Here is a 25817-nt window from a genome sequence, read left to right as displayed (position 1 = left end):
GGTTCCCAACAATGAAGATCCTACAAGCCGGATCACCCTCTGGGAAACGTGCCACATGGCCGTAGTGCAGTAACTGACGCTCCCTCACAATGCAGGTAATGTGCCTCACTCGGGACTCCTAGAGCAACACAAAGTCAAACCAACGGTACCCAAGGATTTTCCAGAGAGACACGGTACCAAAAGCGTCCATGTCTCACAACCATATAGCACGACAGGAAGCAATGATGCATCTCTGTTAATACTTCAATGACTAAGACTGATCAGCTACTTACCAGTGTATACTTTGTACAATTCTAATGTTCAAAACAATTTGTTTCCTGTCTCTTTAAACAAATCTATGTATTTCGGGTTTCACGTGTTTGCTGTGGTTCCCTTTATCTAGTAAGGGCCAAGGAATGTAATATGTTATGTGACCTCTCTTGCCCTGCGAATTCCTTCAGCACCTTTCCTTCATATCCTTGCGAGTCTGAACCTCACTAGAACCAACGCCTTCTCTCTTGAGCGTCACTTCTCCCTGTCATTTCAAGGTGCTTTGTTTGCCTCCTGTTTGCTTTTATACTTCCCATCTTTGAAGGCAACTCTCAGGGTACCTCCTAGGCTTTAACTCCTCCTTGTGTGTCTCACACTTTTGATTGCATCACCAAAGTCAAACTGACCAATCATGTGAAAGGCCATCTGACCAATCAGATCACTCTGAGAGACTGGGCCCATACACACACAGTAGTGTTTTATTATATAGCAGACTACATTTTGTTTGATGATTTGAACCCACTGTTGTGAGACAAATACATAAAATAGGGGCAAATACTCAATACAGAACGTACCGTCACAGGTGAACGTGATGGGCTGCTGGGAGCCTCCTGTCTCTATGGAAACCTTGACACTGCTGCTCTCTCCTTTCAAATCTCTCTCAAGCATCACGGGACTTAGGATGTAGCCAGGGTTAGTGGACATGTCATCATGTGGGTACTGGGATCTCAACCTAAAGGTGATAAAAGGATTAAGATTTATGCTGTTTAAAGGCAAGGCAAAGAATAAAGATTACTCACTAAATTATTTGACACTAACAGAGAAGCTCAAAACACAAGACATCAAATGTGTGGCACTTCAGCCCCTTGTCCCTACAGAAGCTGCTTTCACAACTTGTCACCTTTAGCCCCATGCTGGTTGTCACACTTCTTTTCCTAACTGGAATGAAAACTGTAATGGGATGCAGCCACACAATCCAATGCCATTCATCCTTTTTTTTCCGTTCTCACATACTCAGTGGGGATGCCAGTTCCTCACAGGGCACGTGTTCACACATGGGGACAATTGGCAGATGCAGAGCGGAGTTCAGGGGAAGATCACATCAATTTAACACAACAAGGACTCTCTTTACCGTTTACCCGGACCTTACTTTGTGACTTCTTTGAAGAAGTCTTGCAGCTCTTCATTCTGTGTTGCCATCTCTTCAAGGATTTTATCAGCATTTTGAATTCTTCCGGTTTCTTGGTCCACCTGCACAAGAATAAAAAAAAAAGAAAAGTTTCAGACACCTGTTCAAGCAATTACTTGGTTGGACGCACACAACCCTTTCCTGTCTTCACACTTGTGTTAGATGTGAAAAATGATAACACTTGTTTTTTACGGGTACATCACAACAGTCACAAACTTGACAGAAGCTTCAGCTCTTCGTAGGAGTTAAAAGCTCAGCGGTGCCACCAAGGTAACGGGCCTGGCCTGGTCAATGTCCTTAAGACAGGAGGCCCCACTGAGACGTTTCACAAATGAGCACTAAGTACACCGAGCTCCTAGGGTTAAGCCAACGACCAACGTGAACCTGGCAAGTCACCCTTGGAGATCATTTTACTATCGGAGGGGAGTATTAAAATAACGGAGTTTGTAAAGCTGAGATTTTTAAAAGTCCACATCAAAACAATGAGCCACTTCTTCATATCATGGGTGCCTTTGGTTTTTAACACTTTTATTCAGAGATTTATGTCAGATGTTTACTTGCACTAAATACTAAAATGCTGATAACTGCATCGTTTTTAATTTTGGATTGTCCAGTATACCCTACAAACCTAGAGCTGTGTTTAAAAACCAAGAAGATGGTGAGTTTTACTTGTGACGATACCAGCTAGCCATTTAAAATTACAAAAAGGCCGATTTTGGAAGGGATGTGAGAAAAACAGATTTGTAAAACAGTGCAATATTACATAATTTAATAAAAAAATTGACTGTGAGGCAACTTACAAATGTTATGTCAGTCTGTACCTTTAAATAAGAATTTATTTTCACTAATATGAACTGCTCAAAAAAATTTAAGGAACTATGAAGACACATCAGATCTCAATGGTGAAAAAACTCCTGCTGGCTACCTCTGCTGCTATGGACTGATACGGTGATGTGTGAGGAACGAGAGGGTGGAAATGAAAAGGATCAACCTACAGAAGTCGGAATTCAATGACACCCCGAAAACCAAAGGGAACAAAATGATGCAGCAGGCAAGTCCATTTTGCCACAATTTCATTGCAGTAACTCCAAATTGTCCTCAGTAGTTTGTATGCCCCCCTCCATGCCTGACCACGTCCTAATGAGATGAGAGATGGTGTCCTGGAGGATCTCCTCCCAGATCTGGACCAGGGCATCACTGAGCTCCTGGACAGTCTGAGGCGTTGGATGGACCGAAACATAATGTCCCACCCAGAGGTGTTCTATTGGATTGAGGTCAGGCGAGTGAGCGTGGGGCCAGTCAATGGGATCAATTCCTTCATCCTCTCGCCATATGATGAGTCGGGCATTGTCGTGTACCAGGAAGAACCCAGGAGCCACTGCACCAGCATAGGGTGTGACAATGGGTTCAAGGATTTCATCCCGATACGTAATGGCAGTCAAGGTGCCCACCGTTGTCTAGCCTGTAGAGGTCTGTGTGTACCTCCATGGATATGCCTCCCCAGACTGACCATCACTGATCCCCCACGAAACCAGTCATGCTGAACGATGTTACAGGCAGCATAACGTTCTCCATGGCTTCTCCAGACCCTTTCACGTCTGTCACATGTGCTTAGGGTGAAAAGCAAAGGGCGCCAGTGGTGGACCTGCCAATTCTGGTATTCTATGGCAAATGCCAATCGAACTCCATGGTGCCCAGTAGAGGACGTCGGGCCCTGTTTCTGATTGTCTGAGATGTCAGAGACATTCACACCAGTGGCCTGCCTGCCTGCCTGCTGGAGGTCATCTTGTAGGCTCTGCCAGTGCTCATCCTATTCCTCTTTGCCCAAATGAACAGATACTGGTGGGTCCTGCTGATGGGTTAAGGACCTTCTACGAGGGGCCCTGTCCAGCTCTCCTAGAGTCACTGCCTGCCTGTCTCCTGAATCTCCTCCATGCCCTTGAGACTGTGCTGGGAGACACAGCAAACCTTCTGGCAATGACACATGGTATTGATGTGCCATCCTACCTGTGCCACCTCTGTAGGGTCCAGGTATGGCCTCATGCTACCAGTAGTGACACTGATGAGGAGGGAAAAATGTCACTGGCCTCCCTCCACCTGTTAAACCATTCATTCCTGTTTTGGGGGTCTTCTCTTTGTTGACCCCACCCAAGTGTACCTGAAACTGATGAACAAGCCCCTCTACTACTTCACGGACCACATCAATAGCCCCCAAGAGTCACTGACTTGATGCTTTACTCAAATTCAAAAGGGTTCCTTTCATTTTTCTGAGCAGCATATCTGAAATACATTGAAACGTTCGCTCCGAACCCCCCTACTCCCACTCCTCTTCCCTGCCCGCCGCCCTCATGCCTCACTGCTGCCTTGACGTGCGAGGCGTCACTTCCTTGTTCCTGCCGTCCTTTGTGCCTTTGATCACACTTGTCATGAAGGGTGTTCTAGAAGAATGAATCTTTATTCAAACACACGGCCCCTTTTTGAAAAGACAGATCAATAAAAGTAGATCTTCAACATTCTGACAAGACAGCCAAGTAAAAAAACCGCAGCCAGCACTCCAGTAAATATCTCTGCACGCCTGACATTTAGAAATGAACCAGAGCTGTCAAGATCAACACCTCTGCAGTGCTGCCTGGCTATTAAAATAAAATCAACGCGAAACGTCCCCACACGGCTCTCAAAGCTGCATTTCATCATTTGCCCGTCCTAATTTCTTGTTAACTTGCCTTCCTCAAACTGCTTATGAACCCCGACAACACACACTTACCAAGAATATCTGATAGCTGCCACTTCTATTACCCATCTAGAGAGTTCATTACAAGCAGGATTTAAAAAGAAAGAGGAGCCCGGGGAACACCACATGCCGCTTCAGAGACATGGAAGCCGACAAACCGCCTTTGGAGCCTGCTGCTCCTGGGACGTGTGCACTTCCAGTAAGCCGACAAAAGTAGAGAGCCAACAGGAACTCAACAACACAATAGATGCCACTGAAACAATGGCCGTTATGAATGGTGTCTTTGACACCACACTTCCTCTGTTGGGCTGGGCTGCACATCTTCCAGTACCTGCAACAAGCACCGCTCCATTTTGAGACTGGGTGACGCATAAACATCAGGGAGACATGAAAAGGCGCAGCGATAACTGGAAAAGATGACTGAGATGGCAAAGGAAGACATGCTATTTATGAAATAAAGGCTGGGGAAGAAAGAACAGACACGTATGAGAGGCACTATATGTTAAAGACTAAAATAAAAACAGGACAAAGATATGAAACAAAGACTGATGAAAAAAAGACAGGTGGATATGAATATACAGGTGCATACAAGACAAAGAGGAGACAACAAAGGCACACAAAAGGTGTGGACAGATCTGAAAGGTGACATGTGAAATCAAGACTGAAGAACAGCAGATACAGTACAAGTGAAAGACACTATATATGTTAAAGGCTGAAATAAAAAAATGAGGACAAAGATACGAAAGGTCACACGTGAAATAAAGACTGAGGAAGAAAAGATACAGTGGGCACGGAAAGTATTCAGACCCTCTTCAATTTTTCACTCTGTTACATTGCAGCCATTTGCTAAAATCATTTAAATTAATTTTTTCCCTCATTAATGTACACACAGCACATATGATAGACAAAAAATGAATTTTTGAAATTGTTGTAGATTTATTAAAAAAGAAAAACTGAAATATCACATGGTCCAAAGAATTCAGTAGAAGAACCCTTTTGAACTCATACAGCCAGGAGTCTTCTTGGGAAAGATGCCACAAGTTTTTCACACCTGGATTTGGGGATCCTCTGCCATTCCTCCTTCAAGATCCTCTCCAGTTCTGTCAGGTTGGATGGTAAACGTTGGTGGACAGCCATTTTTAGGTCTCTCCAGAGATGCTCAATTGGGTTTAAGTCGGGGCTCTGGCTAGGCCATTCAAGAACAGTCACAGAGTTGTTGTGAAGCCACTCCTTCGTTATTTTAGCTGTGTGCTTAGGGTCATTGTCTTGTTGGAAGGTAAACCTTCGGCCCAGTCTGAGGTCCTTAGCACTCTGGAGAAGGTTTTTGTCCAGTATATCCCTGTACTTAGCCGCATTCATTTTTCCCTCGATTGCAACCAGTCGTCACCGCATGCTTCACTGTGGGGACTGTACTGGGCAAGTTATGAGCCGTGCCTGGTTGTCTCCACACAATGAGGAGAGGCAAGACACATGACAGCCCGCATGGAGTTTGCTAAAAGACACCTGAAGGACTCGGAGATGGTGAGAAATAAGATTCTCTGGTCTGATAAGACCAAGATAGAACTTTTTGGCCTTAATTCTAAGCTGTATGTGTGGAGACAACCAGGCACTGCTCATCACTTGTCCAGTACAGTCCCCACAGTGAAGCATGGCGGTGGCAGCATCATGATGTGGGGTGTTTTTCAGCTGCAGGGACAGGACGACTGGTTGCAATCGAGGGAAAGATGAATGCGGCCAAGTACAGGGATATCCTGGACAAAAACCTTCTCCAGAATGCTAAGGACCTCAGATTGGGCCGAAGGTTTCCCTTCCAACAAGACAATGACCCTAAGCACACAGCTAAAATAACGAAGGAGTGGCTTCACTACAACTCTGTGACTGTTCTTGAATGGCCCAGCCAGAGCCCCGACTTAAACCCAATTTAGCATCTCTGGAGAGACCTAAAAATGGCTGTCCACCAACGTTTACCATCCAACCTGACAGAACTGGAGAGGATCTGCAAGGAGGAATGGCAGAGGATCCCCAAATCCAGGTGTGAAAAACTTGTGGCATCTTTTGCAAGAAGACCCATGGCTGTATGAGCTCAAAAGGGGGCTTCTACTAAATACTGAGCAAAGGGTCTGAATACTTAGGACCAGGTGATATTTCAGTTTTTCTCTTTTAATAAATCTGCAACAATTTCAAAAATTCTTTTTTTTGTCTGTCAACATGGGGTGCTGTGTGTACATTAATGAGGGAAAAAAATTAATTTAAATGATTTTAGCAAATGGCTGCACTATAACAAAGAGTGAAAAATTGAAGGGGGTCTGAATACTTTCCGTACGCACTGTAGGTGTATACGAAAGACGCTATAAAATCAGAGAGTAAGATAAAGAGGGGAGGACAGAAGACACAAAAGGTCCTAGGAGAACTGAGAGCTGCAGAACAACAGATTTTCTAAACCACTTTGTTCTTAACAGTGGCGCGGGTGTCTGCTGGAGTCTATCCCAGCTAGTATAGGGCACAAGACGGGAACAAACCCTGGACAGGGCGCCAGTCCACCGCACGGTGAACACACACACAGGCCAATTTAGGATCACCAATCCACCTAACTTTCATCTTAGTGCTGGGCGGTCTAAACAAAATTCTATATCACGGTATTTTTCAAGATTCTACCAAATTCATGGTATTCGACAGTATTTTTTCCCCATGCATGAGTGGATGTTGATCCCATTTTCCACTGCAATTACTGGTGTAGTCTGGCTGAGAATCACTATCACTATTCCACTATCATGAGAATTGTACATTTTAATGTGCACACAAGTATTAATACAGGTTTGCATGGTCCCATAAACGATAGTTTTCAAGGGGGTGGCACGAATGAAGAGAAGGCTCACATTGCATGTCAAAATACAGAACCTTTTTGCAAACAACTTAAACTATAATTTTGACAACATATTTTCATTTAGACTTAGTAAAATATCCAGAGGCGCTTGTCACTGAACATCTCTTAGAAAAGGAATAAATAGTAAATATTTTTTGTAAACCAACTCCACTTTCTGTTAATGTTACCAGTCTCTGTGCACTGACACACTAGCTATATGGATTGTAATGGCGTTGGTTATCGCGATCCACCACTTGCTTTTTTATTTAATCGCAGGCCGTATCTCTAGCAAACGCGTCTACAGTGACGTCTGACTTGAGTGCCCTCTAGCTTTTTCAGTTTTCCCTGAGGATGTGCAGGGTGTCAATCTTAGTTCCACACATTCATGGCACTCCAAAGCATGTTTGCGGCTAAGGTGGTGCAGCAAATTGCTTGAGTTGACAACATTTGCAGTAAATAGTTGTTTGGTCCACATCCGACCTTTTAAAACCAAAGTATCTCCAGACAACAGACACGGATCCTTTTTTCAGCAAAAGTTCTTGTGTGTCATCATGTTCAACTTTATTGTCTGCTACAGCTTCAGTTTCGGAATGTTCCCTGTCCATTTTCACCGCTCGATACCTCCACTAACGCGTGTAACAACAACATTTATTTATATAGCAAAAGTAGCTCAAAGTACTTTACATACTGAAGAAAAGAAAAATAAAAGACAAAATAAGAAATTAAAATAAGACAACATTAGTTAACATAGAAAAGGAGTAAGGTCTGATGGCCAGAGTGGACAGAAAAAAACTCCAGACGGCTGGAGAAAAAAAAAAATAAAATCTGCAGGGGTTCCAGACCACGGGACCACCCAGTCCCCTCTGGACATTCTACCTAACATAAATGAAACAGTCCTCTTTGTAGTTAGGGTTCTCACCATGGAGTCATTTGATGTTGATGGTCATACAGACTTCTGGCTTTTAATCCATCCATCATTGTTGGAACATCACGGTGCTTTGAGTAGATGGTGTACTCCGTTGCATGCGTGTTTAGCGGTGTAGCAGTGAAAAAGGTCCTCCCTTAAACAGTTTCCCACTGCGCCTCGTTCTGAACGTTGTTTAGGCTATTTAAACCGGTGTTGTGATATAAGAAAAATCCACATCATAACAAAAATAAAAAACGGTTTTCAGTATGAACTGGTATCCCTCACAGCACTATTTCATGTCTTTGGACTGTGGGAGGAAACCCACACAGACACGGGGAGAACATGCAAACTCCACACAGGGAGGACCCATGACACAAACCCTCCTTACTGCAAGGCGGCAGCTCTACACTGCACTACATGATAAAACAAAGGGAGGAAAGAGCAGATAGACTTGAAAGGCAGACAGAGGGAGATGGACAGGTAAACTGGTATGAAAGACACATTCAGTGAAATAAAGACTGTAGATACCACCTGAGCTGGACTGGCATTGCAGCCAGAAGAGGGGATGGTTCCTTAGCCAGACGGGAGGCTCCTTGAAGGCAGACAGGCATCCCGACCTGGAAAGAGAAAGACCTTCTATCCCCGTGACAACAGAAAGATGGCAGCAGTCCTCCATGAAGGCGCCCATTCAGGGAATGCTGGGAGATGTAGTCCAGCAATAGAGCCCTGCTGGGGACCATGGGTGCCGCTGTAGGGAGATGCGCTCCCCAATTTATGGAATTTCCGCATGACCCAGAAGTGCTTCCATTCTTCCATTAGGCAATCGCCCTGGCATGGGAAGGACTCCCGGGTCCGTTATAAAAGGGACCGCACTTCCTACTCCAGGTGAATCGGAGCTGGGAGGACGTAGAGCAACACTCGAGTGGTGGAGGGCAGTGGGGTGATAAGAAGAAGAGAGGAATTGTGGAGAGTGAACACCTGCATATTGTGTGCTCTTCTTACTTTGAGGAGGAATTGGTGAATAAACCATCCTTGATTTGAACCTGGGACTCTTGGTGTGATTGTGTTTGGGGGTTTAGGGCTTGCGGATGCCCTGGTTTCCATCGTGAGCCTGAAGAAGAAAGAACAGGCAGGTAAGAAAGGCACTATATGCCAGAGAGGAAAGGTAAACGTGAAAGGCGCTAAATATCATAAAGAAAACAGATAATGAAAAGAGTGAGATGGACAGGTTTGAAGAGGCAACATGAAAAAGACCAAGACAAACAGGTTGATGGACATGAAAAGAGTAAAATTCAATAAAGGTTTAGATAAAGGACCAATAGAGTGGATATAAAAATGGCAGGTGTATATGATGTAAAAAAAAAAAATTAAAGACCTATCACGTCAAAATGTTTTCAGAATCAACCAATCACATTCAATCCCCTGTTAAATAGAAGTGGGTTTACACCTGCCATTGGTTCAAGCGCCTCTGACTGCCTCCACATAACGCTCAGCTGTCCTTATCCGACTATCTATCCAGACTTTTCTTGGCGGCATGCTACTGCAAAAGCCATGGTCTGCAAAGAGCTTTCAAAACATGAACAGGATCTCACTGTTGACAGGTATCGATGAGGACAGGGGTGCACAAAGAAATTCAAGCCATTAGATATATACCACAGCAAGGACAATCATCAACAAGTGGAGAACACAAGGCACCACAGAGATGCTAGCAAGAACAGGATGTCCCTCCAAAACTGATGAGAAGGCAAAGAGAAAACTGGTCAGGAACACTGTCAAGAAGCCTATGGTGACACCACCATCAACTGCCTTGGTGTTCACCACGAGTGTCTCTCAGGGCTCAGAATTCTAAGTAAAGGCTTAAACCTAATTGGGATTCTGGTTAACCTGTGTGTTCAAATGTCCAGTGTCCACCGCTGTACTGATGCAGGTTTACACTGGTGCTTGAAAGTTGAAAGGGAACCCTTTAGAATTTTCTAGATTTCTGCATAAATATGACCTAAAACATCATCAGATTTTCACACAAGTCCTAAAAGTAGATAAAGAGAAACCAGTTAAACAAATGAGACAAAAATATTATACTTGGTCATTTATTTATTAAGGAAAATGATTGAATATTACGTATTTGTGAGTGGCAAAAGTACAGGTGCTGGTCATAAAATTAGAATATCATGACAAAGTTGATTTATTTTAGTAATTCCATTCAAAAAGTGAAACTTGTATATTAGAATCATTCATTACACACAGACTGATGTATTTCAAATGTTTCTCTCTTTTAATTTTGATGATTATAACTGACAACTAATGAAAGTCCCAAATTCAGTATCTCAGAAAATTAGAATATTGTGAACAGGTTCAATATTGAAGACACCTGGTGCCACACTCACTCTAATCAGCTAATTAACTCAAAAGCCTTTAAATGGTCTCTCAGTCGAGTTCTGTAGGCAACACAATCATGAGAAGACTGCTGACTTGACAGTTGTCCAAAAGACAACCATTGACACCTTGCACAAGAAGGACAAGACACAAAAGGTCATCGCTAAAGAGGCTGGCTGTTCACAGAGCTCTGTGTCCAAGCACATTAATAGAGAGGAAGAGGAAGGACAAGATGTGGAAGAAAAAAGTGTACAAGCAACAGGGATAACCACTTGTACCCTGGAGAGGATTGTGAAACAAAACTGTGGGGGAGATTCACAAAGAGTGGACTGCAGCTGGAGTTAGTGCTTCAAGAACCACCAGGCACAGACGTATGCAAGACATGGGTTTCAGCTGTCACATTCCTTGTGTCAAAGCCACTCTTGAACAAGAGACAGCGTCAGAAGCGTCTCGACTAGGCTAAAGACAAAAAGGACTGGACTGCTGCTGAGTGGTCCAAAGTTATGTTCTCTGATGAAAGTAAATTTTGCATTTCCTTTGGAAATCAAGGTCCCAGAGTCTGGAGGAAGAGAGGAGAGGCACAGAACCCACGTTGCTTGAGATCCAGTGTAAAGTTTCCACAGTCAGTGATGGTTTGGGGTGCCATGTCATCTGCTGGTGTTGGTCCATTGTGTTTTCTGAGGTCCAAGGTCAATGCAGTCATCTACCAGGAAGTTTTAGAGCACTTCATGCTTCCTGCTGCTGACGAACTTTATGGAGATGCAGATTTCATTTTCCAACAGGACCTGGCACCTGCACACAGTGCCAAAGCTACCAGTACCTGGTTTAAAGACCATGGTATCCCTGTTCTTGATTGGCCAGCAAACTCGCCTGACCTGGGGTATCGTGAAGAGGAAGATGCAATACGCCAGACCCAACAATTCAGAAGAGCTGAAGGCCACTATCAGAGCAACATGGGCTCTCATAACACCTGAGCAGTGCCACAGACTGATCGACTCCACACCATGCCGCATTGCTGCAGTAATCCTGGCCAAAGGAGCCCCAACTAAATATTGAGTGCTGTACCTGCTCATACTTTTCATGTTCATACCTTTCAGTTGGCCAACATTTCTAAAAATCCTTTTTGCTTTGGTCTTAATTGATATTCAAATTTTCCAAGATACTGAATTTGGGACTTTCATTAGTTGTCAGTTATAATCATCAAAATTCAAAGAAATAAACATTTGAAATACATCAGTCAGTGTGTAATGAATGAATCTAATATACAAGTTTCACGTTTTGAATGGAATTACTGAAATAAATCAACTTTGTCATGATATTCTAATTTTATGACCAGCACCTGTATGTAAACCTCACAGATGATCAGTTAGTTTGAAGGTGAAATTCGAGGCAATGGGATGCCAATCAGGTGTGAGTGGGCACCCTGTGGTATTTAAAGAACAGGATCTATCAAAGTCTGCTCTTCACAACACGTTTGTGGAAGTGTATCATGGCACGAACAAAGGAGATTTCTGAGGACCTCACAAAAAGAGTTGTTGATGCTCATTAGGCTGGAAAAGGTTACAAAACCATCTCTAAAGAGTTTGGACTCCACCAATCCACAGACAGACAGATTGTGCACAAATGGAGGAAATTCAAGACCATTGTTACCCTCCCCAGGAGTGGTCGACCAACAAAGATCACTCCAAGAGCAAGGCACACGCGTAATAGTCAGTGAGGTCACAAAGGACCTCAGGGTAACTTCTAAGCAACTGAAGACCTCTCTCACATTGGCTAATGTTCATATTCATGAGTCCACCATCAGGAGAACACTGAACAACAATGGTGTGCATGGCAGGGTTGCAAGGAGAAAGCCACTGCTCTCCAAAAAAAACACCATTGCTGCTTGTCTGCAGTTTGCTAAAGATCACGTGGACAAACCAGAAGGCTATTGGAAGAATGTTTTGTGGACGGATGAGACCAAAATAGACGTTTTTGGTTTAAATCAAAAGCATTCTGTTTGGAGAAAGGAAAACACTGCATTCCAGCATAAGAACCTTATCCCATCTCTGAAACATGGTGGTGGTAGTATCATTGTTTGGGCCTGTTGTGCTGCATCTGGGCCAGGACGGCTTGCCTTCATTGATGGAACAATGAATTCTGAATTTAGCAGAGAATTCTAAATGAAAATGTCAGGACATCTGTCCATGAACTGAATTTCAAGAGAAGGTGGGTCATGCAGCAAGACAATGACCCTAAGCACACAAGTCGTTCTACCAAAGAATGGTTCAAGAATAAAGTGAATGTTTTGGAATGGCCAAGTCAAAGTCCTAACCTTAATCCAATCGAAATGTTGTGGAAGGACCTGAAGTGAGCAGATCATGTGAGGAAACCAGGGCTGTGGAGTCGGTAGATAAATGCTCCAACTCCGACTCCTCAGTTTCTAAATCTTCCGACTCCTCTGTATGTATATACTACGCTAATGTATTTTCTACATCCATTGAAGGAAAGGAAGGCAACATACATGTCATTTCACCACAGAACTACTGGCTAGGAAGCCAACACTCTACTATAATGCCAGATTAAAGATAAAACACAATGAAAACAAGGTTTTGCTTATTTTATTTTATTTATTTTTTTTTTAAAACAAGTGTCTGTATAGTAATAGCAGGCATAAAAATCAGGAACAGGAAATGTATTGGTTCAAAAATACAAACCTCATTCTTTGGTAGTTTTAACTTTTAAAACAAAAAAAAAAGCTTAACTATGTGAACTAAAAACAATATCTGGAAAACCTATATTAAACTTGGAATACAGTTAATAGTTAAAGGAAAGGAAATAAATATGGCAGCCTCCATATTCCTCTGACCTCGGGTTCCCTTTCAATGCAATCTAAAATCAGTGTAGAGTTCTAAGAAACAGAATTGCTTCCGCCAGATCCTCTTTCATAGAGGCTCTTAAATCTGATTTGATTATTTTCAGAGCTGAAAATAATCTTTCAACACTGACTTGGGTGGGTGGCATTGCCGTTACAATTCTAGCCACATCACCAATGATCTCAGGATACACAAGGATGGCTTCTTCAACACTAAGTTTTGATGAGCGATCATACTTTTCAACTTCCTTTAGTTCTTTAAAAAACTCCTGCCGGAATTTCTTTATTTGGACATTGACTGGTTCTTTATTGCTTATGCAACGTCGCTTTCCTTTTCCTTCCATTTTGTCCAAGAAGGAATCAAAGTCTAACTCTTCATTTGAAGAGGATGATCCTGAGTTACCACTAGTGCTTTGAACTTCCTCCTGTGGAGGTATTTCAGGTAGTAATCCCCTCATGCGAACTGCTAAATCGTAGAGTGCCTTTTTTGCCGTAGCAGTCTGGTCACTGTTCAACAAAATTCGGCTTATTGGGTCGACATAAATAGCTGCTAACAAGATTTCATTGTCCAGCAAAAGACTCTCTCTTTTCATCACTGAAGATGCAATGCCATCAGCTATTAACCCTCCACTTTTGTTCAGGCGATACATCAGGCTCTTCCATTCCAAGAAGAATTTACCGGGGGTTAGATCGTCACATTGCAGCCTCTTGGTGACGGTAAAGGGGTGCGAAAGAAGGTTTTCCAGCTCTTTTATTTGTGCCCACTGGCTTTCAGTTAAAGCAACATTCTCATTATCCAATTCTTCTAGGAAGTCTAAGTTCAAGCAAACGCTTCACCATCAAATAAGTGCTTCTCCAGCGTGTTGTCTGATTCAAAATGGCTCCTTTTCCTGCACGTCTCTTCAAAATTGCATCCGTTTTTGGTGCCCTCGCTGAGATAGCTACTTGCCTTAATTTCCCAATCAATGTAGCTGCATGGCGATCTTTTAGTCCATCTCTTATAGCAAGCTGCAGAGTATGAACAGCACATCTCATATGGTGAATAGTAGCAAGCTTCAATGCTTCTTCAACAATGTTATCCACAATGTCAGTATTCTCTTCATTTTTTCCAATACTTTCAGAGCAGTCTTCCTCTAACTCTAATAACTCTGTGCCACTTTCTTCATCTTTGTTCATCTTCTCAATTGTGCTCAACATATTAGAAGCATTATCTGTCACAAAACAAAGAATCTGTTCCTTTTTAATTTCAAAATCTTCTAGAACACCCTCCACTAACTTCTGAAGATAGTCACTTGAGTGATGTGCCTGGGTGTCCTTTAATCCCAAGGTCTGTGTTATTGTTTTGTTATTTTCACATCTCACATTAATACCAAAATAATTGACCCTGTGACGTGTGCATGCATCCATTTTAATGAAGAGAAAACGTCCTTTCAGAACTTTCCGTAGTTCTTCCTTTTTACATTTGGCCTCCTCAATTATAAGTTTCCTTATATTTTCTCTTTCCAGACAAACACCAAGTTTTTTAGCCATTTCTCCATTTAGGCCTAAAAAGGCTGCCTGAGTGAGAACAGAAGGATAGTGGTAGACTATTCTTTACTACCATTTCAATAATGTGGGTTTTGGATTTTTCTGGTGTCATTGTTACGGTAACTTTGTCAGATGTGAAGAATTTTCTTATTTGTGATTGGGTTCCAGTAGATTTCTGAACGTTTTTTGGCACAGAACTAGATGTTGGTGGGTTTCATTGCTATCTTTCTCATTCACAGCTTCTAATACTTTGGGATGAAAACGCTGTGTCTTTTCAAATTTGATGCTCTTGTAGGTGCATTTTTATCAGGCCCACTGAAACTGCTAATTTTTGCATCACATTGTTTTTCATCATCATCATTTTGAATACATTGGCACACATGTTGTTTCCCATCACTTGATAATGTAAAGTGCTCATAAACAGCAGACTTTGTTGTGTTTGTCGTTGTTGACAGTCTTTTTGCCATTCTTAATAGGATGCCTCCTTCACTAAAATATTAAATATTTTATACTAACTGGCATATGCTTCAATTTTAAATATAAAAAGTCTTTTTCTAAGCAAACATACATACATACAACATGGCTTTATACATACAAATAAGCTATCTAGCCCAGCATTAAACCTAGATACGATTTGTCCTATGCACATACTAGTAATCAGAAGCATATAAACAATCTGCACTAACTTTTATACATTCCTGCACACTAACAAACCTACAGATAGCAGCCATGTAGTTTTGTCCAGACACGTGTGTACACAGCCTTCCCTCATACAGACAAGGAGCCATGCAGTTTTAAAATAAATATGAACACTTACAGTTGAATGGAAATGCAGGAAGCTGTTCCACCAAGTTCTTCTAAGCTCTTATAGCAGAGAGAGGCAGAAGCTGCTGCTTTTTCCTTTGTGTTCTTATCTTGTGAAGATAGGGCAGGGGGGAGGGGCACTTCAAGGGAAATCAGGAATCGTGTTTGAATCCCATAATCAGGTTTAAAGTTCAAGTTTATTCCCTTCACTTATACAAGTGTCTCTAGTCCTGCAAAAAACATTTACCTAATTATCAGCGAGAGTTAAGGCCCCCAAATACGAGCGATCCGTGGCCGATTTTGCCACCGACCGATGTGCGTGTACAATCGCGGCAATTGATTGGCGGCCACAGATTGCGGGTGTCCACATGGGCGGGCAGATCCAGCTTGCCGAAAATCTCGACCACCGCCCCCCATGCAAAGTAACGTGATGCCTCTGTCTGCTGCGGTGGCCGTCTCCTCTGTCAGCCAGCCGGAAGTTTAGTGCTTTGTGTCACTCACCGGCCAGCTGATCAGCAGGACGAGCCTCTGCTGGAGACCGGTAGGGAGATCTGTGTTCTCGGCTCCTTCGGCCCCCTTCACTAGCGCATAGCGATTTTTCAGGCGTTTGACGCGTGATGACTCGTTGAACGGCCTGAAAAATCGGCAGTGCATCTGTAAATGTATGGGGGGCTTTAGGCTAGATTCACAGTTCCCTGTAACAGTGGAACACGACACAATGGAAAGCGGTGCCGCACCTTACCTGTGCATTACATCCCATATAGTGACGCATACAGTCAATGAAAAGCATGCTTCATGGTTACTTGACATGTTCGTTTTGTGGTAACATTATGCACTGCATGCATTGGGCTTTCTTCTTACAGCAGAGAAGTAGTTCATTATGACTGTTTGTGAATTGGGACATTTCAACTTACTTTTTTAATTCCCATTTAAATTTAGTAGGAGTCGGAGTCGGTTAACTTTTTGCCGACTCCGACTCAGGGTACCCAAAATTGTCTCCGACTCCTCGACTCCGACTCCACAGCTCTGGAGGAAACCCACCAACATCCCAGAGTTGAAGCTGTTCTGTACGGAGGAATGGGATAAAATTCCTCCAAGCCGGTGTGCAGGAATGATCAGAAGTTACCGGAAACATTTAGTTGCAGTTACTGGAGGGTCACACCAGATACTGAAAGCAAAGTTTCACATACTTTTGCCACTCACAAATATGTAATATTCAATCATTTTCCTCAATAAATAAATGACCAAGTATAATATTTTTGTCTCATTTGTTTAACTGGTTTCTCTTTATCTACTTTGAGGACTTGAGTGAAAATCTGATGATGTTTTAGGTCATATTTATGTAGAAATATAGAAGATTCTAAAGGGTTCACAAACTTTCAAGCACAACTGTAGTATGTCCTTCATGTGACAGGTTTTGAGACAGTCACCAATGCACAGCCAGGCGTCACAATGAGGATGGTAGTCACACGTTTCTCTGTGCAGCCTTCTTGTATTTTTCCTATTACTTGCTGCTCACGAAAGGGCAGAATGTCAAAGCCTAAGCCACATGACTGACGCACCTCTCGTGTCACTGCAGACTAGCACAGCACAAGGCTTAGTGACCTCCACAATTCCCAGACACTTGCTGCTTTGTGAACAGTGCATGGGGCCGAACGTCTTAGTTGTCACTCCATTAGATCATAATCTCCCTTGCCTTTGTGCCACACACCTACTTACACCACAGTCAACTTTCACATGACCAAATTCACCAGACATATCATGGCGGTTTGGCCTTACAGTGCCGTATGCATCAGTTTCTGTACAATGTCAATGTCTGATGACCAATTTCACACTGTCCTCATTATCACTTGATTCCAATTAATGGTTCTGCTTGTCCTAAAACTGGCTTTACAGCTTTTTTGTTAACAAGCCATGGTGTTTTTTGGTTGAGGGCTCCAACCCAGTCATTAATATCAATGAGTTACTATAGAGTGGCAGAACGAGTAGAAATCTTTATTTTGAACTAGGATGCCATTTTATCCACTAGATGGCAGCAGAATTCTATCCAGAGAGTTATTCAGGTTTCAGGCTCAACACTCTACAACGATCATATGAGCCTAATCAGAGACATGCTCGGGCTTAACCGTTTGCACATAGAATTTCAAGCCCAAGATAGGGGTTAATGCCAAGGAGGTTAAACGAGTTGTACGGCAGTTGTTGTTGGACACAGGTCAGAAGGACATGGGGATAAGTACAGGACCAAAAAAAGAGGCCTGGAGGCCATAAAAAGGCTATCACGATGTGACCTGTTTGAAGACGACAGGTCGTTTTTGTTCCAGAGGTTATCAAGTCTCAACATTCAGGGTGCTCATCTCGGAAAATGTTGAAAAATGTTCTGTTATTACTGGGATGCGGTCATTCAGGGATTTCTCCACAACACAAAAAAACATAAAAATTTCTCAAGCAAAAATTATAACTTTAGGACACAAAAATCAACTTTCCTTTTCAGACACACACACACAACCAAGATGTTAAAAATCTACTTTTCTTGACATTTTCATCACTGAATCAGAATCTGAACATAACCTGATACTGAATTTTGACCCCACACAAAACTTCCAATTACCATTAACATCTTTCCATGTTGGCATTATTATTATTGACCTATGGCCGTAGTTATTTGGTGCCCCTTTTATTTGTGGTTGTCAGGGTGTTGCTATGAAAGGATAGCCGGGTGTGCACGACACGTGACGTCAGTCGCTTGAATGGCCTAAAGGTCAGGTCGTGCATTTCCTGATCATCTGAGTTTTCCACATATAAACACAAACACTTGCTAATGGGAGCTTTGCTTCAGACTTTGGTCTCATTGTAAGAGAGGCTTTTGCTACGATTTGTTGACTGTGATTCTCGTTGCTGTTAGCACTTTGTTAAAAGACAGGTAGGCATTTTTCGTTATTGACTCGCTGTTCTGACAATGTTATATCTGCTGGTTCTTTCCATCTAATATTCTGCCTACTTTTACCGCAGCACAATAAATACTTCCACCTAAATATTCGTGAGGATGATATATATAAAGCGCACATGCAAGAACAAACATCTATAGCAATACGTACAAAAAAAATGAAATAAAAGAATACACTTGATAGTTGTACCTTAACAATTTGAAAAACAACTAAGACAGAGTGATATCCCGTGTAGTGGGAAAGCAGCCCCGGCATTCACTCTGGACATCTGATAGTTGATGAGCTGAACAGGATCAGCAGAGAGAAGAGAAACAGACAAAAAACTGAAGGGTGAAAGGTGCAAGTTTATTTACAAGTGTGCTGTACAGCAAAAACCTCATTTGATTCACAGACCTTCAGCACTGACACTCCATCAAAAATACATAAAAAAAGGGGATAATATACAGCACCCTCCACAATTATTGGTAACCCTGGTTAAGATGTGTTCTTTGGCTTCTAATAAATTCTTTTTTTCCCCAAAAAATATAGGCTCACAACACAAAAAAGAGAAAAAATCCAACCTTTAATTGAAGCACATTTACTCATTGGGAAAAAAATCCCACATTAAGAAATACAATTTTTTTACATGAAATCATGTGTGTCATAATTATTGGCACCCCTAACAATTCCTATAAAATAAATAATTGAAGCATTTTTGTAATTTCTAGTTTAGTTTTAAAAGATCATCAGAGTAAATTGGAACTTTTAATTAGTAATTAATGACTTCCTGTGTCCCTGGGGTATAAATATGATGTGACACGGAGTCCTATTGCTCTTAGCCACTCTTCAACATGAGAAAGACAAGAGAACATGCCATCCAAGTAAGGCAGATGTGTGTCAAGTAATGGATACAGGAAAATAGGTACTCGCCTAAACAATACAAAATCACACAAGAAGTGCTGCACTGGGCTTTAACATGCCCTGCCTCTTGACAGCCCCCCCAGCCTTGACTCTCTAAGACGACAAGAAAAAAAACTCCCACAAAAACCCTTGTTTTGCATTTGCAAAAACCTCAAGCAAACTTTTTTCACATTGTTATTATGGGGTGTTGTGTGTAGAATTCTGAGGAAAAAAATGAATTTAATCCATTTTGGAATAAGGCTGTATTATTTATATATATATATATATATATATATATATATATATATATATATATATATATATATCTATATTATATATATGTCTTGGATTTGTTTTAGTATAATTTTGTAATCAATATTTTAACACTTCCTTTAATATTTCTATCCATTACTAGCGCCATCTATTGGTAAATATCTTGAACTATTCTTCATATGAAAATTTCATTTCTTAATTAACATGGATTAATTGATCAATTAGTGATTACCTATTCGTGTATTGTCATCAGAAGTGAGTAAGTGTGCAAAATTTCAATTCATTTGGACAATAGAAAGTGGGCTAAATATCGATTATAAGATTTGTATCAGACAACAAACAGGTGAAGTTAAAAGAAGCGTGGTAATAAATATGGTGTACTTACAAAAAACAATGCAATCCAATAAAAACTACACACACTCCAAATTGCCTTTATCTTGGGCTCAGGACGCTCCTCCAACAGGAAATAAAGTAAAAACATTCAGGTGTGTGTATATACAAAACGAAAAAAAACAATTGCACCAATCCCGAAATCAAAACTATCTCAACAGCAAATAAGTATCGTGGCAGATGCCTGGGGGAGGAAGCGACCTCGCCGGGACGCCTTGGAGGACCAGAAGAGGGCATACACCCACCTCAGACCACGTGGGGGCGACCACCCTGGTTGCTATGGGCGTGTCGGTGGGAGATTGACAGAGCACATCCGGGTGATGATAAAAGGGGCCGCCTCCCTCCATTCAAGGGCTGGAGTCGGGAGTGAGGAAGACAAGATCTGGGAGGAGGCGGCATGAAGAGTGAAGGCATTGGTGTTGTGGCCAGGACTTTGGGGGTTTTGAGGTGCACAATTGTAAATATGACTGTAAATAAACGTGTGTTGGGTGATGTCAACGTGTCTGCCAGTCTGTGTCCGGAACGGCTACCACTATATATATATATATATATATATATATATATATATATATATATATATATATACCTCCACCCACCAAAATGATCACTCAGATATATAAATACCGTATATAACCGCGTTGGGTCTTGAAACCTGAAAAATCGATCATAAAATCAGACCCTGACTTATACGCCCGTTAAAAAATGCGAAACTTAATGTTTTTATTTTACATCTTCTTGCCTCCTCCAATCTCCCACCAGTTTCTCAGACACATCGAATTTTGTTGCAGCGGTTACCAATTTCTTTCACCACTTCACCACTGTGTAATTTAAAACTAGCTTCATTTTTTCTTCTGATCGAACGCTTCATCATAGATAAGGGATGCTCTTACGATAAAGTTCTATGAGGGCGTGAGATACAAAAAACACAAAGCAGTGGAAACCTCGCTTCGGAATAGTTTGGGTGTTACCGTGTGGTTACGTAGGCACAAAACATAGAAGAAAGAGGCCGTGTGCTCTGTGGTTACTCTCTTAGGTGGGCGTTAGCATATCGTAATCTTTTGGAGCAATAGCGTGAGCTTTCCGTATTCCACTTATACGAACGGCATTATAAAATACGGGAAATTATACGGTAAAATCAAACTCCGACTTATCCGCAGGAGAACTTAAACACAAGTACATACGATAAATGTACAAAAAGATTATTTACAAAGCCATCAAACTGCTCCTTCAATTGCTCAGCAGTGCTTAACCCTACCTCGTGTTTAGGTCCACTGACAACCCCTGTTGGCTGGCAACTCCTTAAATATCACCGACAAGTTTATCCCGCCAATCTGCCACCCCCGTCTACCTCACGCACCCTTCCAAAGGACGGCCGACGGCTATGCTGAGCTCAAGCACACCAGTTGTCAACTCACCAGTAAATAAATCTCATTTATTTACAATTTTGGATCCCCATCTCTAACTCAACCTTGGATACAAAATCAAATGCTGGCTTTTTCTTTCAGGTGCGTCGCACCTTAAACCACGTGCGCTGGGCAGGCAGTGAGGACACCAGGGTGTTAAACTGAACATGTGCAGAGGAGCCCAAAATGGCCATTATAGCGGTTCCCCGTGTGCCCAGACTCGGCGCGCCTCACAGCGCTCACCTGCTAGACAGTTCTGAGTTCCCGCGGCAGTGCCTTCAACACACAAACGGTAAGCGCCCTTCCTTGACGCTTCTATACTTTTACCCTTATAAATAATGTTGCTCGGCTTAAGGTTTCTTTAACTTAAATTTGGTAATGCGCGGATCACACAGAGTCCCCTCCTGGGTGCTTAATATGCATGGAGTTTGCATGTTCTCTCCATAGTGGCTCTAATTTTCTCTAACAGAAAAAAGGGCAAACTGGTTAGTTGAACTAACACTGCTAAATCGGCCCCTGATATGTGTGTGTGTGTGTGTTCATCCTGTGATGGACTGGCATCCTGTCCAGGGGTTGGGAAGATGAATGAATTAAGGCAAAGGGTCAATAGGATTGAAATGCCCACTCATCCATTATCTGCTGCTTATCTGGGTCTGGATCACAGGCGCAGCAGACTTACCAATGATGCCCAGACTTCTTTATTTCCTGCCAACTCCTCCAAAGTGATACCAAGGTGTTCCGAGGACAGCCACGATACACAACCTCTCTAGTGTGCCCTGGATCTGCACACCGAGGTCTCTATCCTGGTTGAAAGTGCCCGAAACACCTGCCCAGGGAGACCATCCAGGAGGCATGACAGTTAGATGGTCATGCCACCTCAACTGACTTATTTCCATGTGGAGGAGCAGCAGCTCTACTGTGAACTCCTCCCGATTGTCTGTGCTCCTCACCCTCTCTCTTTTATGCACACATAATTACATTTTATTCTTGAATTTAACTCACTGTTACAGAAACAGACATTAAACAAAACTGTGCTAAACTCTTTGAAGTAGGAAGGAGAACATATAAAAATGCTTTGAAAAGTCACACCAACACTTATGAATGAAGCAAACTAGTTTTAATGGCGATAAGATAAGGAGCTTAAAAAGCCGAGTGGTAGAAACCGCTGCCGCTTGAAATTCCCAGCGTGCCAAGTTTGCATCAAAGCCATGCCGTCTCTGGGAAGTATGGCAGCTGTCTGTAGCGGGAGGGGACTCTCTGAAGGATAAGTCAGTAACTACTAGTATTGATGGCCGAAATTCAAAGTGTATTTGCAGTGAATATGCTGTGTTTACTGGTGATCTTGTTCATTGAATATTTTCCTGGAAAGCTGACTTTGTTCAGATTAGGCAAACATTTTTTTTCCCCCAGTGTCCCATGATACTTTGCAAAGCCAGCATGACATCACAGAGCTGCGGCAGCCATGAGCAGAACTCCCATGCAGATCTACTGCAAGACTGTTGCTGTCCCGCATGTGAGGGGTACATTAGCTCAGCGTTTCTCGACCACCGGGTCAGGTTGTTGCTTTCAGTTCACAAATGGGTCACCTAAGCAATTGACAGCACTGTGCCTTATGTTTCCCTTTTTAAATGAGCTCATTTCACAAAAGTGCGCCCCTCCACCTGCTCGCTCTTCAAGCCACTTGTGTTTAAACTGACCATAATGAGAATATTAAGAGTACTGCCACCAGATACACAACACTGATACCCGTGAGCTGGCAGTGCAGAACCGCATGGCTAAGTGCCCAGCTATGATCTCAAAACAAGCCTTAACAGACACCTCCACCTTCCTCCATCATCCTCGCGCCAGAACGAGACCACATTAAATGATAATTATAATAAAAGAGTTATTACTATTTACGAGGCATTTCTTTCTTCTAGACAGAAGAAAAAGTATGAACCATCTGAACAGAAACATAGAAGGAAGCACCCGGAGCTGTGACTTCAAACAACAGAACAAGCCAGTCTCATGCTGCCATTTTGTGTGCCCCAAGATTGGAACTCTACGAGTACAACAATCTACATTTTAATTACTGTATATATTACTAGTTGGCGGCCATTTGTTGCATTTTGTTTGTGGTATTCGTTCTTTGTGCGTCTATTGTTGTTTGAGGCATGATGGCACAGCGGTCAGCACTGCTAGCTCACATTTTAGGCCATGACTGGTCCAGTATAGTTGGCAGATTTGCCTTTAGCCCTCAGGGACACTTAAAGATCACTGCATCATTACAATCCACACACAGCTAGTTCAGTTCCTTTTTTCTTGTTGACTTCAATGCAGTTTCAGGAGTTTGGTGAAGTTCGCAAACATTTTCTTGACTTTGGTCAAACCCATGGTGAATCAAACTCTGCTGGGTTCGTTTGCCACTAGTAGTGACAGCAAATCTCTGCCGAGGGATCAATTATCAGTTAGTGGTGGCTTTTCATGCCACCATTGCATCTCTTGCCACTATATGAAGTGCTGTGTCACCATCAGTCTGTATGATGTTCAGCATAGGGTCGCCATACCGGACATATCTGTGGCTCATGGCAGTTCCCGTTATTTGTACATCGTGATTTATAGTATTCACTAATTTTATGAATAAGTCTGAGACATTTTACTGTAAAATAAGAATTTCTGCCAGTATTACCATATTCAATGCAAGTTCTGAGTTACATATTAAACAAGCCAACAAACATCATCAGGAACAAAGAGAGAAGATACCCACCCTGAATACAGTGGTACAATGGCATCCTACTTCTGGAGACCCAAGTTTAAATCTAAGCCCAGAGAAATATCAGCATGGCTTGCCCACCCACATCCCAAAAACTTGTGCAGATTATATGACCACTGCAGGGTTTGGTTTGTACCCAATGCCTATGGGCTGCTAAGAAAGGCAGCTGCTCCTCTCAGTTTTGAAATGCGTCACACAGGATGAAGACTATGATTGCATTCATGCATACACAGCAGAAATGTCAACAAAGCTGTGGTTAACGCTGAACTTGCTGGTAGACACGCAAGGCACAAAAAGGCCTTAAAGCCATCCCGTACACACGCACCAAACACAACGGCCCATTTCTCCATTAACATTTACTCTTATTTGCAGCTTTGTGAGAAATTTCATCAGAGCTTTCTCAGCTCACAACTTACCACAGTGAAATTAAAACCTGGACGGAGCGGAACTCTTTAAAATTAAACTGCAAGAAAAACTGAACTTAAGAAAATGAGCTCCTTTTAATCCCTCCTGACGGCAATCTCATCAGATCTTCTTCTAATGCAAGGAATCTTGGGGTCATTTATGACTCCTCTCCCTTATTCCAGCCACATAAACCACATAAAGAAACTTTATAACTTTCTATCTCTGTCACATATCTCATGTCGCTCATTCCTCTCCTTATCTCTGCTTTTATCACATCCAACATCACTTACTGTACCTCCCTACTGGCACGTGCCACTTCTATCTTATATCACAGCTCCAGTTGATTTAAAACTCTACTGCAAGAGTCCTGACATGGACCAGCAACATCGAGCACATCACACCCATCCTGCTTCACCTTCACTGGCACCCTGTCTCTTACAGGACTGAATATAAAATTCTATTATTAACCTACAAAGCTTTAAATGACCTCACACCTGACTACATCAGCAACCTTTGTTATACTACATGTTTCTTTATGTCACTGTATCTGGACAATACTGTTATGAATTTTGTTCACATGTGCATGTTAAATTTGGCACACAGGGGCTCAGCAGTTAGAATTGCTAGCCAAGCATTGGATTAGATAGCCAAAGACAACTGGAGGCTTGTATAGTCAGCTTAAACACAGGATAGTGTATTTCTGTCCTCTGTCAGCACAAATCTTCTTTCCTTATTGGGAGAATGAGAACCAGTATTGTAAGCACTATGATATTTCTGTATTTTGTGGAGGAGGAAGACAGAGACCACCAGCAAGTTGAAGAAGAACAGTATAAAAGGCCTGGACAGTAGCCAGACCCTTTGAGGCTGTGTCGACAAAGAGTTGTCGAAAAACCTCCCAGCGTGGGGACGAAAAAAATGGCTGACTGTGTTGATCCAGATTTCCCACCTGGATAAAGTCTGTCCATATGTCCTCCCGTCTGTAACCGCGTTAAACGTCAGTAAATGTAAGCTAAAAGATATTTTGTCTCATGTGATTCTTGTACCGCTGTAATCACGATGGGAGGGATATCGCCTTTCCTGGTATATTATGATATTGTTTAATTATTTAATATGCCACAATTTTAAAAGAATGCATTTCCAAGAGAGCTAATGCCTCTTCAGGAAACAACCTTCTCCATCGCTCTGCTATTGTTTGCCGACCAAGGTACTCGGATTCCGGCCATCATCTTGTGCCCCACACTAACCTGAACTCTATGGGTGCCTTCAGCTGTAT

At 42.3% G+C, this 25817-nt stretch overlaps 1 protein-coding gene across 1 annotated transcript in view; it reads right to left on the bottom strand.

The window, feature by feature from the left end:
- The window catches only part of pik3c2a (phosphatidylinositol-4-phosphate 3-kinase, catalytic subunit type 2 alpha), a 231006-nt gene that overhangs the window by 118990 nt on the left and 86199 nt on the right, over window positions 1–25817 (bottom strand). The window contains exons 3-4 of the mRNA XM_039740786.1: window positions 1400–1500; window positions 825–982 (exon numbers count right to left, since the gene is read on the bottom strand). Coding sequence (XP_039596720.1) covers window positions 825–982; window positions 1400–1500 — 259 coding nt within the window. The remainder of the gene's footprint in view (window positions 1–824; window positions 983–1399; window positions 1501–25817) is intronic.

The sequence above is a fragment of the Polypterus senegalus genome, chromosome 1 (assembly GCF_016835505.1).
Source record: "Polypterus senegalus isolate Bchr_013 chromosome 1, ASM1683550v1, whole genome shotgun sequence".
Lineage (NCBI taxonomy): Eukaryota > Metazoa > Chordata > Cladistia > Polypteriformes > Polypteridae > Polypterus > Polypterus senegalus.
Note: the sequence above shows the minus strand (reverse complement) of the source record. Positions and strands in the feature narration are given on the sequence as shown.